At 52.2% G+C, this 13051-nt stretch overlaps 1 protein-coding gene across 1 annotated transcript in view; it reads right to left on the bottom strand.

Annotated features, from left to right (window-relative positions):
- Positions 1 to 10609, bottom strand: part of LRRC1 (leucine rich repeat containing 1) — a 135670-nt gene extending 125061 nt beyond the window's left edge. Inside the window, exon 1 of the mRNA XM_005891374.2 lies at positions 10265 to 10609. Coding sequence (XP_005891436.2) covers positions 10265 to 10423 — 159 coding nt within the window. The 5' untranslated portion in view covers positions 10424 to 10609. The remainder of the gene's footprint in view (positions 1 to 10264) is intronic.
- Positions 10610 to 13051: the final 2442 nt, after the last annotated feature.

Below are 13051 nucleotides of genomic sequence, written 5' to 3'. Positions count from 1 at the left end.
TCGAGTACAAGGGAACCCAGGGCACCAGTACGGATGCTAAAATACATCTCCACATATTGATACAGCAGACATCCAGGGCAGGGGGTTAAGTGCAGAAAAAGCAATGGGTGAAGCAATTTATACAGTAATTTACATAGAAGTAATTTATGTAGGAGCCCTCTTTTCAAGAATGATAAACAGATGCTGGTATGGGAAGAGAAAAAGTCAGTAAGAACAACCTAAAATTGTTCATGTGGGGGCTTCCCCGGGGGTCCAGCGGTTAGGACTCTGAGCTTGCACTGCAGGGGGCACAGGTTCAACCCCTGGTGTGGGAACTAAGATCTCACTCATTGTATAGATGTGGCTAAATAAATAAATACGCTAAAAAAATAAATAAACTGTTCATGTCTGGTATTACCTGGAAGGAATTAAGGAAAAGTCACATTTTTTATTCTTTGAGTTCTTCTACATATTCAACACGTAACAGACAGACAAAACAAGGCCGTGTCGTGGTCAAAGTCAGGCAGGTTGCACTAAAGGCACAAGCCTCAGAGGCCTCCCTATCTTCCATTTCAGGTCAGGCAGTCAAGAGCCCAGGTCACATCCTCAGAGTTTCAGCAGCTCCTTTCCAGCCTTCACTGTTGCTCGTCTGACTCAAGCTCCCCACGTCCACCCCAAGTTGGCTGACAGCCCCTCCAACTATCTGTCTCCCAGAAATGTGTATAGATTGTGGAAAGACAGGTGATGAGAGCCATCAGGCTGTAGAAGCCACACTTGCAGGAATCAGTCTGGAATGTACTGCAACTAGGCGTAACACCTTCCGCCTGCTACAGGACAAATCCATGCCCTGTGGTTCTTGGAAACAGAAATACCAAATCTCTCCCAACTGAGTCAAATTCTTTGGGATCCAGAAGTTACAGCCTAGATAAGGAAATTCTTCTAAACTGTGATAAGCAAGAAAAAAATTCATATCCCATCTGACTTCTAGAAATTCAGAATATTTTACACTAAGACACATACAAACACACACACACACAAACACACACACACGATCAGATCTGCTGAAATACCACATGCAACAGTAAATTACCACCCCTGTCCTCTAAATCACACCCGAGAAAGTAAATGGACATCCAGCAGTGTCTCCTCGTGTTAACTGAGATCTGGCCCACGAGCTCACTGCCCCCATCACTATCACACGAAGTGAAAGACAAACGACTAGCCCCGTGTTCCTGGAGAAACCATTAAATGGGCAAAATTCCTTCAGACTTCTGTGAGCAGAGAAGCCCTCAGCCTCACTGGATCCACACCCTCATAAGCCCAATGTCTCTGGCCATGGCTCAGCCGGACCATGGTTAGGCTCAGCGGGACCATGGTTAGGATTTTTGTCATCACTGCTGAGAACTGTTGACACTGTTATTTCTGACCCTCTTGTGTAAATATCAGCTACCCTTTCCGTTCAGTTCAGTCGCTCAGTCGTGTCCAACTCTTTGCAACCCCATGAATCGCAGCACACCAGGCCTCCCTGTCCATCACCAACTTCCGGAGTTCACTCAGACTCCATCGAGTCAGTGATGCCATCCAACCATCTCATCCTCTGTCATCCCCTTCTCCTCCTGCTCCCAATCCCTCCCAGCATCAGAGTCTTTTCCAATGAGTCAGCTCTTCGCATCAGGTGGCCAAAGTACTGGAGTTTCAGCTTTAGCATCATTCCTTCCAAAGAACACCCAGGGCTGATCTCCTTCAGAATGGACTGGTTGGATCTCCTTGCAGTCCATGGGACTCTCAGGAATCTTCTCCAACACCACAGTTCAAAAGCATCAATTCTCCAGTGCTCAGCTTTCTTCACAGTCCAACTCTCACATCCATACATGACCACAGGAAAAACTATAGCCTTGACTAGATGGACCTTTTTTGGCAAAGTAATGTCTCTGCTTTTTAACACGGTATCTAGGTTGGTCATAACTTTCCTTCCAAGGAGTAAGCGTCTTTTAATTTCATGGCTGCAGTCACCATCTGCAGTGATTTTGGAGCCCAAAAAAGTAAAGTCTGACACTGTTTCCCCATCTATTTCCCATGAAGCCAAAGATGGAGAAGCTCTATACAGTCAGCAAAAACAAGACCAGGAGCTGACTGTGGCTCAGATCATGAACTCCTTATTGGCAAATTCAGACTTAAATTGAAGAAAGTAGGGAAAACCACTAGACCATTCAGGTAGGACCTAAATCAAATCCCTTATGATTATATAGTGGAAGTGAGAAATAGATTTAAGGGGCTAGATCTGATAGAGTGCCTGATGAACTACGGACAGAGGTTCATGACATTGTATAGGAGACAGGGATCAAGACCATCCCCATGGAAAAGAAATGCAAAAAAGCAAAATGGCTGTCTGGGGAGGCCTTACAAATAGCTATAAAGAGAAGCTAAAAGCAAAGGAGAAAAGGAAAGATACAAGCATCTGAATGCAGAGTTCCAAAGAATAGCAAGAAGAGATAAGAAAGCCTTCTTCAGCGATCAATGCAAAAAAATAGAGGAAAACAACAGAATGGGAAAGACTAGAGATCTCTTCAAGAAAATTAGAGATACCAAGGGAACATTTCACGCAAAGACGGGCTCGATAAAGGACAGAAATGGTATGGACCTAACAGAAGCAGAAGATATTAAGAAGAGATGGCAAGAATACACAGAAGAACTGTACAAAAAAGATCTTCACAACCAAGATAATCACAATGGTGTGATCACTCACCTAGAGCCAGACATCCTGGAATGTGAAGTCAAGTGGGCCTTAGAAAGCATCACTATGAACAAAGCTAGCGGAGGTGATGGAATTCCAGTGCAGCTATTTCAAATCCTGAAAGATGATGCTGTGAAAGTGCTGCACTCAATATGCCAGCAAATTTGGAAAACTTAGCAGTGGCCACAGGACTGGAAAAGGTCAGTCTTCATTCCAATCCCAAAGAAAGGCAATGCCAAAGAATGCTCAAACTACCACACAATTGTACTCATGTCACACGCTAATAAAGTAATGCTCAAAATTCTCCAAGCCATGCTTCAGCAATTCATGAACCATGAACTTCCAGATGTTCAAGCTGGTTTTAGAAAAGGCAGAGGAACCAGAGATCAATTTGCCAACATCCGCTGGATTATCGAAAAAAGCTACCCTTTACACCTCCCCAAAATTCAAGCCTGTGTAAAGGATCCTTTTTGAGGAAATCCCAAGTACCTTGGGTTGGGAAGATCCCCTGGAGAAAAAAAATGGCAACCCACTCCAATATTCTTGCTTAGAGAATTCCACGGACAGAGAAGCCTGGTGGGCTACAGTCCATAGGGTTGCAAAGAGTCGGACATCAGTGAGCGACTGAATACCACCAAGTACCCAAGTACCACAGTTTCAGCAGCCGCAATTTCTTGCAGAGGTGATAACACTCTGGAAGATATGAGGAGGGACCGGGGTGACCCCTTCTCCCCAAAAGCCCCTGGGAAGAAGGAAGGGGGGCTATGGAACTGGCTTATTTTGCCATGTTAGCAGCATGACTCAACTCTGTCAGTGCTGGGACAGGTTTGTTCAGGGAACAGCTTTACTTTTTCTCAAAGAACTGAGCTGCTTTTAAACAAAGAGATTTCAGCAAGAGTTCAAGTGACTCTGGAAGTCGAAATGCTGCAAGCATCAGTGCTGCAAAGCATCAGCAGAGGAGGCTGAGGCTGAATTCCCTGGGGAGGTACAGGCATGGCAAAGCTCATGTCACTGGGGAAAAAGAACCCACGGGGTCTCCAGCGTCACTGTGGCTACAGTATCATCAACTTGATAACCACATTCACTGAAACCCAAAAGAAAGCCAGCACCTCGGGCCTTCCATCTTTCTCCTGAGTTAATGTCCAGTATGCTGTTTAGCGAGCACTTGACAAATTCAGTGCCAACATGCCCCACGATGGAGGAAAACACATCCACGACAAGCAGGCGGATGTTCTGTGCGCTGTGACCCCCAGCACTGACGAGGGGCTTGGGCGGTCAGCACAACACGGCAAGGGGAGCGGGAGGAAGCTCACTGGATCAGACGCCCGAAGGTCCCTGAGGGCGCGGCCCACCCCGGGGCGCCAGACCTCCGCGCCGAGCATCATTGCCTCCTCTGCCCCGCTCCGGAACCACCTCTCCAGAACTGAGGTCCACCTGCTCAGACCCGGCCCGGCCTCGCTCCAGTCCTGCTCGACCACCCAGGCACCCCTCGCTCTGGCTACCCGGGAAGGACAGGCTCTGGGGACCGCTACGGGTCTTCTCCTTCCTTCTAAGGTGAGCATCACCCCCGGAAGCCTCCCCTCTGCCCCCCAGAGAAGGAGCCGCCTCCTAACTGTAACAGGGCCAGGCCCCGCCCCCGGTGCAAGTGACAGGGGCCTGGAGGCGGGGCCTGGCTCCACGGCTGACCGTGGCCAAGTTCCCTGCAGGAGCCTCAAGACCACTCCTTAAATACGTATCGTCTCGGTGCCCGCACGGGCAAAACTGGAATTATAAGGGCTAAAGTGAGTGGTGATTCCATCTAAGGGAAATAATTTCTAGAGAGCACTTAATGCAGTGTTTGGCACTCATTCAAATATCAGTAATTATTATTAATAAGTAGTTTCTAATCAAAGACCCTCCAGTGTCCACCAACCTAGGGCAAATTACAACCCCCACCAGGCCTCTGGAGAAGGCAATGGCACCCCACTCCAGTACTCTTGCCTGGAAAATCCCATGGAGCCTGGTAGGCTGCAGTCCATGGGGTCGCTAGGAGTCGGACACGACTGAGTGACTTCACTTTCACTTTTCACTTTCATGCATTGGAGAAGGAAACGGCAACCCACTCCAGTGTTCTTGCCAGGAGAATCCCAGGGACGGGGGAGCCTGGTGGGCTGCCGTCTATGGGGTCGCACAGAGTCGGACACGACTGAAGTGACTTAGCAGCAACAGCAGCAGCAGCAGCCACCAGGCCTGTTTCCTCACCTGTAAAGCGGGGGGGTGGGAGGGGGGTTGTAGGGAGGAAAGGTGGGGGGCTGGGCTAACACAGAACAGAGTCAGGAAACAGCTAAGTGCTCAGCTGGGTAACAGGACAGGCTCTCTGTAGAAGGAGAACCGGCTCCCTAAGCAGAAACGTGTCAAGCTCTAAGGGGCAAGCGCTCTCTTGGACGCCCTTCCTCCTGGGCTTGCCTTAAATTATTTTCATTGTAATGTTACTTGCTGTGCTGTGCTTAGTCATTCAGTCCTGTCCAACTCTTTGGGACCCCGTGGACTGCAGCCCACCAGGTTCCTCTGTTCATGGGGATTCTCCAGGAAAGAATACTGGAGTGGGTTGCCATGCCCTCCTCCAGGATAATGTTACTTAAAGTCTGTCCAAATATAACGTTTTATATGCTTTAGCCCTTATAAAACTATAAGGTGAGACAATGTAAAAATCAGATTTTTAAAAAAAGCAACAAAAAGAGAACTCAGCATGTACGATGCGACTATGTACGACGCACGGCTGCACATGTATGAACTACACCACCGCCTCGGAGCGGGCTCCCAGGGGCCCTGCATGGCCGCGCACCACGGGGCTGGGACCCCTCAGCCGTCCATCTGTCGCTCTCCTCTAGTGGACTGCCCTGAAACCCCATCCATCAACTCCCAGCCCTCATTTGATCCCAAGAGATGACTTCTGCACTAAGTCCACATCTGTCCTTTCCCCCTTGGCTACAACTGAAAGAGGGCACACTGGAACATCAGCAGGAAGTCTTTATGGCACAACACACTTGTGAGGTCACCTACATTTTACAGAATCTATGATTCCTTTAATTATTACTTAAAAGGATATTAAAATTTTAATTTTTTTTCAAATTCCCAGGAAATTGCCTTAAACTCCAGTTTAAAAGACATCGTTTCCTCAAAAATTAAGAGAATATTATATTTTGGTGAAAGAAGAGAACAGTTGTATAGACATTACAAATTTGTTATATGGAAAAAAAACAGTTTCCTTATAAAAGTGCCTTACCATAATATCCAGAAATCTTAAACATCGCAGAGCTAACTGTAAGCGCTCTGCATGCATCCTCTCTTTCATCCCAGAAACCACCCTATAAGGCAGAAGTCACTGTGACACAGGAGGAAGCCAAGGCTTGAGGAGAGAGTGCAGGTGATGCAAGAGCAGCCCCGAACCGACGCCAGCAGCCCCGCCCCTGCTGCTTCCAGACCCGCCCGCAACGGTGGGACCCAGGGACAGGAGGGGTGGAGGCAGGCTGAGTCCCTGAACCTGTGAGCCCGAAAAAATCATGGGCCCGGCCTCCAGCCGGGAACTGCTGGCACTGCTGGCGAGAGGAGCCACTGCACATTCAAACACAGTGGGCTGAAGACAAGGCGGACTTATTCTCAACAGATCACAGCTGAAGAGCCTGCAGTCACATTCACAGAAATTATGTTTATGATGCATGAAGATGACTTCAGAAAGACAAGGTAGTCAAAATGTCCAGCATGGGGGAACTCCCTGGCGGTCCAGTGGTTAGGACTCAGCGTTTTCACTGTTGGGGGCTCAGGTTCAATGCCTGGGGCGGGGCCGGGGGGAGAAGGGGAGGGATAAGATCCTGCAAGCCTCCCGAAAAAAAAAAAAAAAAACTGTCCGGCACAAGAAGAGACAGAGAACAAAAGCAGGCAGGATAGGACACTGGACTCTGAACGTCTTTTCCAATCCCAACAGACCAGTGCACGGGAGAAGCTAGGCGTGGGAAGGGCGATCACAATGGTGAAGAAACAGCACAGTGTCCCTGCGACGGCGTGTAAGGACACATCCAGGCAACAAGCGTGCCCACGGTGTCCCAGACACTGTCCTCAGTTCAGCCACAAACTAAAACTCCCCTGCCCACGTGGAGCTTAAGCTCTGGTTGAGGAGACAAACAATGAGTAAGTGAGGACCCAGTCTGGAGTCAGGGGGTGACAAGTGCTCTAAGGGCTAGGAAAAGAATAAAGCAGGATGCCAGAGAGAAGGAAGGGTGGGGGCAGATGGCATCTGGGAACCGTGGAACCATCAACTGAGCTCTAAGAAGAGGGGACAAGATGAAACTCAAGTCTTTAACCTAGAAAGGCTTGAGAGCACTCGCTCCCGGTGTCTGATGCCTGGTAGACCAGGCCCTGCGATGCTCCAAAGAGACCACAGCAAACACACGTCTGAAGGCATCTGAGAATCGTGCACACCGAGGGGAAGACCGATGGTGTCAGGAACGCAGAGAGGAAGGCAGGAGAGGCAGACAAAACCACTGCACCACGTGGGCGACCTTCGCTTCTGAAGACCTGACTGTTCTCTGACTACATTAGAGAAGGCCAGAGGCCACAGCAGTGATGAGCTTCAAGGGACAAGAAGCAGAGGAGGATCTGCATCAGACTCGGCAACCTTCATTCAACAGAAGAACAGGGGTTTACTGAGCAGGACCCACCGGACACACAACTCATGCTCCCAAGGGCGCACCTCAAGGTGTCTCGTTAACATACATCCCGAAGGGATGGGGCTGGGCAAGGGGACCAGCGAAAGGAGGGGACAGGGTGAGGAGGCTGAAGGTGAGGACTGAGTCCCCTGTAGCCATGAGAGGCTATCTGTGGGTGTGCCCCTGCCGAGGGCACCGATGCAGGTTCAGCAAGAGGTCGGCAATTAGGTCAGTAACCACTGCTGACTCTGATGACGGGGGTGCCCGCTCCACCCACACCCACCACACTTGTACTAAAGTCACTGTCTCCCCACAAAGTGCTCATAGGACTCACATTTTCTTTAATCTCTGTATCCCCCACAACTAGCAAAATCCTGGAGGGTCAATAAAGGCTCGACTGAGACCAAGCTTTCATGACAAGGATAAACCAGAGGGGCTGAATAACTGAGGGTCTGATGGGGGTGAGAAGCGGGCGAGGCCAGCTTCCTGTTCAGTTGGCAGACGCATGGCAGGGGAGGCAGGCAGGGGTGGCCACAGCGATCAGATCTCACTGGCTGAATAGCCCTGAAGGTCACTTCAGTCCTGAGTCTCGCTTTGGAAAACGAGGGGACTGGAGCAAACCAGAGCTTGCAGACCTGCAGGGAGAGGAGATGCTTTTCATGATGCTGAAGGCTAAGCTGCGTGCGCACCTTTGCTGTTGGGGCTGGGGGACCAAGGCTGCAAACAAACTGCAGAGGCGAGAAGGTACCACAGGTATGGCCACCACCCCAAGGGCCCTGGAGGAGTGTCAGCAAAGGGGCCCCTGGTGATGTGGCGGGTAAGGGGACGGGCTGGGGGAGGTCAGGCCAGCGGCGAGCAGCACCAATGAGCCACTCGGGCCTCAAAGACTGTGAATAAAACTCTGGTGTTTTCACGGCTGTTGCTGGAGTCTGGCTTGCGCACACCCAGGCACACAAGAAGGCAGGGAGAAACATTTTACACAACTTGAAAACTATAAAACTATTTTAAGAGCTGTAAGAGCAATTATCCATAAGCAAGACCTCTTATAACCTTTGAAAAGCCTTTTTTTACCATATTTACTGAGGGCGATCCAACTGTATTTTGAGCTTCTGAGAAGTTTCCATTTAGAATCAGTAGGAATACCTGGCACATCCAAACCCCATAATTTCCCATACCAAGCTGGATCCCCAAACATTACAGAAAACCCACAAACGTCGTGGAAGGCAGTAAAAAGCCAATCCAGTCACAGGAAATCTTCCAGTGCTACAAAGGAAAACAAACAAACAAAAACACCACCAAGAGCCCTGAAACATTTCTAGTCGAACAGCTTTTCCCTCAAGCTTTAATAAGTTCATTCTGAAGCCCCTGAAAAGTATTAAATTACATATTTGATATTCCTGACAGTAGAAATGCCTAAAATTTATTACAAGTTAAGGCAGTAAGTGAGCTCATGACTTTTAAGTCAAATTTAAGGCAGCTAAAGGCCAGATAAAACCATGTGTTTGAAAATGCCTGCAAAATAATAAATGCCGGAGGGAACTGGATGGCTTTTCTGCTTCTAAGCTAAATAAAGCTTGGGGGGTGGGGGGAGCTTTGCAAAGATCCTAGTGAGGATAATCCCCCCTCAACTGCACAGAGCAAACCATCCAATCACTTCTAACCAGGGAACAAGGAAAGTTAATCCAGGAATAATAACAACACTTGAAATATTGAGGAAAAACACAGTTCTGTTTAAAACCCTCTGCCGGGCCAGAGGACGAATCGGGTCATTCTAACAGCCAGAACATTTGACTGCTGAGTGTTTTGTGACCACGTCTCGGCTTTGTGTTAACAAAGGGTCCAGCAGGAGGACGCTCGGGCCTTCAGGTCTGGCCCCGCTGCCAGCAGCCTCCGCACTTCCTGCACACCTTCGGATCAAGCGCCCGGACTTCCTGCAGAGCCCTGGATGCTGGGCTACCTTCCTCCTTCGGGCTCTCTCAAGCTAATTTCCCCAGGCAGGCTCGAAGCGTAAAAGTTTCGCAGTCCCCGAGCGACCCTCCATTAAAGCACAATCAGCATGTGTCGCTTCGACAGGTCTGGCCGGATAGGGAGATTAATGTACAACAAACAACTCAGAAGAGGTAAATGCAACCCCTGCAAAGGCAGCAATCAGCAGGCTGAACGCCGCCGCTCCGGGAGCCCGGCGGCAAGGCTAGCCCGCCCGGCGGAGGCTCTGCTGGCATTCGCCGCGGTTCCTTTCACGCAACAGGTCCACGCAGAGCCGGGCACCTGCCCACAGCTCCGCCGGGGCAGCCCCCGCCAACCCCGCCCCGCCCCGGGCGGCCGGTCCTGGAGCCCGGGCGGGCGGGCCGGCCAGCCACGGCTCTTCCCCCCGACGAGGCCGGGAGCACATTCCTCGGGAGATGCCGAGATAGCACGGCCAGCCCGCGCGCTGCCCGCCTCCTCCTCCCGGCCCTGCCCGGGCCGGAGGGGAACCGCGCCCCGGCCGGCGATCGCGGCACGGCGGGGCCGAGGGGAGCGGCCCCGAGAGCCGGACGCCGGGCCGGGCTCTCCCAGCCGGGCACAGTCCTGGGCCGCCTGGCCCCGCACTCGCCCGCTCACAGGTGTCGGACTCTGGTCTCTAGATGTGTATCCAGACGGCGTGTCTGCACAGGACGTCTCCACAAAGCGCACACGCTCCGGCGACCACAGCAGGTCGCTCCGTAGAGAAAGAAAAGGAACTCTGAGGAGGAAGCAGCAGGTGAGCGCAGGTAGACTTCGTGCCCGAGGGACCTGGCGGCCAGGCCCCTAGATGGCCAAGGAGACGGAAGGGGGAGCGGAAAGTAGGGGACGGGGCGGCAGGGCGCGCAGGTGAGGCCGCACTCACCTCCGGCAGCTCGCGGAGCTGGTTGGCGTCCAGCAGCAGCTCCTCCAGGCTGCGGGCGTAGCGGTAGACCTCGTCGGGCACGTAGAGCAGCGAGCAGTGGCGCCTGTCGATGGTCTCCACATGACGGTTGCACCGCCACAGCGGGATGCAGTGGAACATCGCCGCCCGCCGCCGGGGCCCGCGCCGCCGAGACCCGGGCTCCGCGCCCGCCCGGCGGCCGCGCTCCGCCCGCCGCGCACCCGCGCGCCCGTCGGCCCCAGGGCTCGCTAGCTGGCGCCTCGCGCCGGGCTCCGGACTCGCAGCCGCGCGTAGGCACCTCGGCGGGAGCCCCGCCCACCCAGCGCCACCGCGGCTTCCGACGCACCGCCCACTCGGGCCCCGCCCACCGCGGGCCCCGCTTCCGACACGCCGCCGCCTCGCCACTGCGCCTGCGCGCCGGCGTGGGGGGCGCGCGCGGGGCTGCTCGGGTCTGGGGGCCACTCCTCTCGGGGCTTTCCCGGTGGCCCGGAACCCGAGGGTCGGCCCCGCGGCAGCCGGACGCTGGCGGTGCGCGCTCGGGCTGGGCCCCGGGGCGTGTCCGGAGAGCACCTTTGAGGGGATGCAGCGGGGAGGGGGCGCGGAGGGCGGCGGGACAACTTCTGAAGTAGCTGCGCGTACCTCGCTCTCCGGCTCCCCTCGCCCCGAAACCGCTTTCCCTTCCGGGGTCGGGAGGCGCCGCCCTGGAGCGTACCTTGCGCGCCCTGGGCGCCCCTGAGCTCCGGGTTCCGGGCGCGTTTGAGGTGTCGCCGCCGCGCGACTTTTCTGCCGCCCCCCCTCCCCGCCCGCGATGCTCCGGCGGCCCCACAGGTGAGCGGGCTGCCCTGCGGCCCGCGGGCACCGCCTGCAGGCCGTCGTAGCGTCCTCGGTATCCTTCGTCTCTCTACGCAGTGAAAGGAGACCCCTTTTACCACACCGCCAAGGACATAGGCGTCAGGGAGTCTGCGAGACCCTCATAGAGGGGATGGCACCCGGTGGGCAGCCCACAGACACAAACGAGCAGGCAAATACGGGTTTCTGAGCCCATTGCAGGCCGGCTGGACGTTGGCCCCTGGAGACCAGCCTGGACTGGAGGGAACAGCGGGGGAGGAGGGCAGGGGGCCGCCGGGTAGCATCCTCCGTCTGGCTCCTGCGTTTCTCCACCAACACCTAGTCTCTTGCAAAGGGTAGATTGCAGCCCCAGAAGGAGTAGCTGGGAGGACCCAGGAGGCTCACTACTGGGTGACCATGACCTTGCCGCTGATTCGTATCAGAGGACTAGGGCCAGCACCCTGAACTTCCCCTCTTCCTGTCTCCGAATAACCACACCAGCTCCTTGGCAAAAGGTTGCTGACCAGGTCAAAACCAGTCACATTGATGGGTTGTTTTCTCGGGGTCGACTCTGACTCCCCATCTGGGCGCCCCTTCGTCCTCACGCCTTCCCCCTTCAAGTGAACTTGACCTATGACCTCTAGTACTCAAGCTCTCCCCCGCCAGGCTCTGCCACCCCGCCCCCAAACTGCGGAAGCTAGTCAAGGAGTCTGAAGTCAAGGAATCCACATTTCTGCAGAAGACTGAGCGCTGAGCGTGCTCTGTAGTCAAAGCAAATTTGGATCTGAATCTAGTTTTTGCAAGGTATAAGTGGTCTCGGTTCCAACTGTGCATGGGACAGTCTTTGTGGGGTGAGTGGGGAGAACAGTTCATCATTTCAACTCTGCTAGGAGAGCTTTTCATTCCCAGTCAGTGAGGACTGGTCCAAGTTCCATGGCCTTGTCTGTTTCTACCCCCGCATTACCACCGTAACTCTAATTCCAATCCGTCCCTTAACTCCACTGCCCTACCCTGTCCACCTTGACTTTCGTTTGTCCTGGCTTGATTTCTGCATTCTCAAGGGAGGTTACCTGGACTTTGAACCTTAGTCCCCCTTCCTTCATTCTCGAATTCCAGAAACCCACTTTGTGACACCTTTGGTGGGGAGACTGGTTCCTGCCTGAGAGCCTAGGTCTAAAAAAGTAAGCAAGTCACTGGCCTTGTAAGTTTTCCAACTGCTTAAAAATAATAATAAAAATAAAGGAGATCTGGCCCCCTCATCTTCATCTTCTGTTGATTTCCAGAATTATCACACTAGGTTATTATCATAAACACCAAATGTTTTTAAAATGAGGCTGATCTTTTTAAGACTCCAAAACCTCAAGAAGCATTCTCCATGTGTCTCTCTATGGCACTTACACTTCCATATATTAGATGATCTTTACTTAATCTCCAAAAGATTGTGACTTCTTAGACCACAGGTACTATTTCACTTGCTCTGTAGACCCCAACAACTACCATAGCCCTATAGGCACATTGAATGATCAAATTGCCTTGAATCTTTGGAAAGCCAGTGGCAGAATTCTTGAATTTCCTCATTTTCAAAGATCTGCCAAGAATCTGAAACGTTAGTGTGGTAATAGAGAAAATATGAAAACACTTGGTGAAGTGGAGAATTAGAAAATCAATTCTGTATCTTCCTGAAGAGTTTGAGGGTTTCCCTACTGACAAAAATTCTAATTTCTTTCCTTCTGTGTAAACGTTTTGACTCAAGTTAAAATGTAAATAACCATAGAAATCTAATTTTGTTTGGAATAATGCAATTAATTTTCAGTGTGACCACTTTTCACATCCTTTGGGGCTAGAGAAGTCCAACTTTCAGCTTTGTTGAGTTAGATAGGTTTCACTTTTATAAGCCTCAGTTTTATCAGTGCAAATGAGGACAATGGTCCACAAGTTGTT

Source organism: Bos mutus, chromosome 23, assembly GCF_027580195.1.
Source record: "Bos mutus isolate GX-2022 chromosome 23, NWIPB_WYAK_1.1, whole genome shotgun sequence".
NCBI lineage: Eukaryota > Metazoa > Chordata > Mammalia > Artiodactyla > Bovidae > Bos > Bos mutus.
This window is presented reverse-complemented; position numbering and strand designations above follow the sequence as displayed.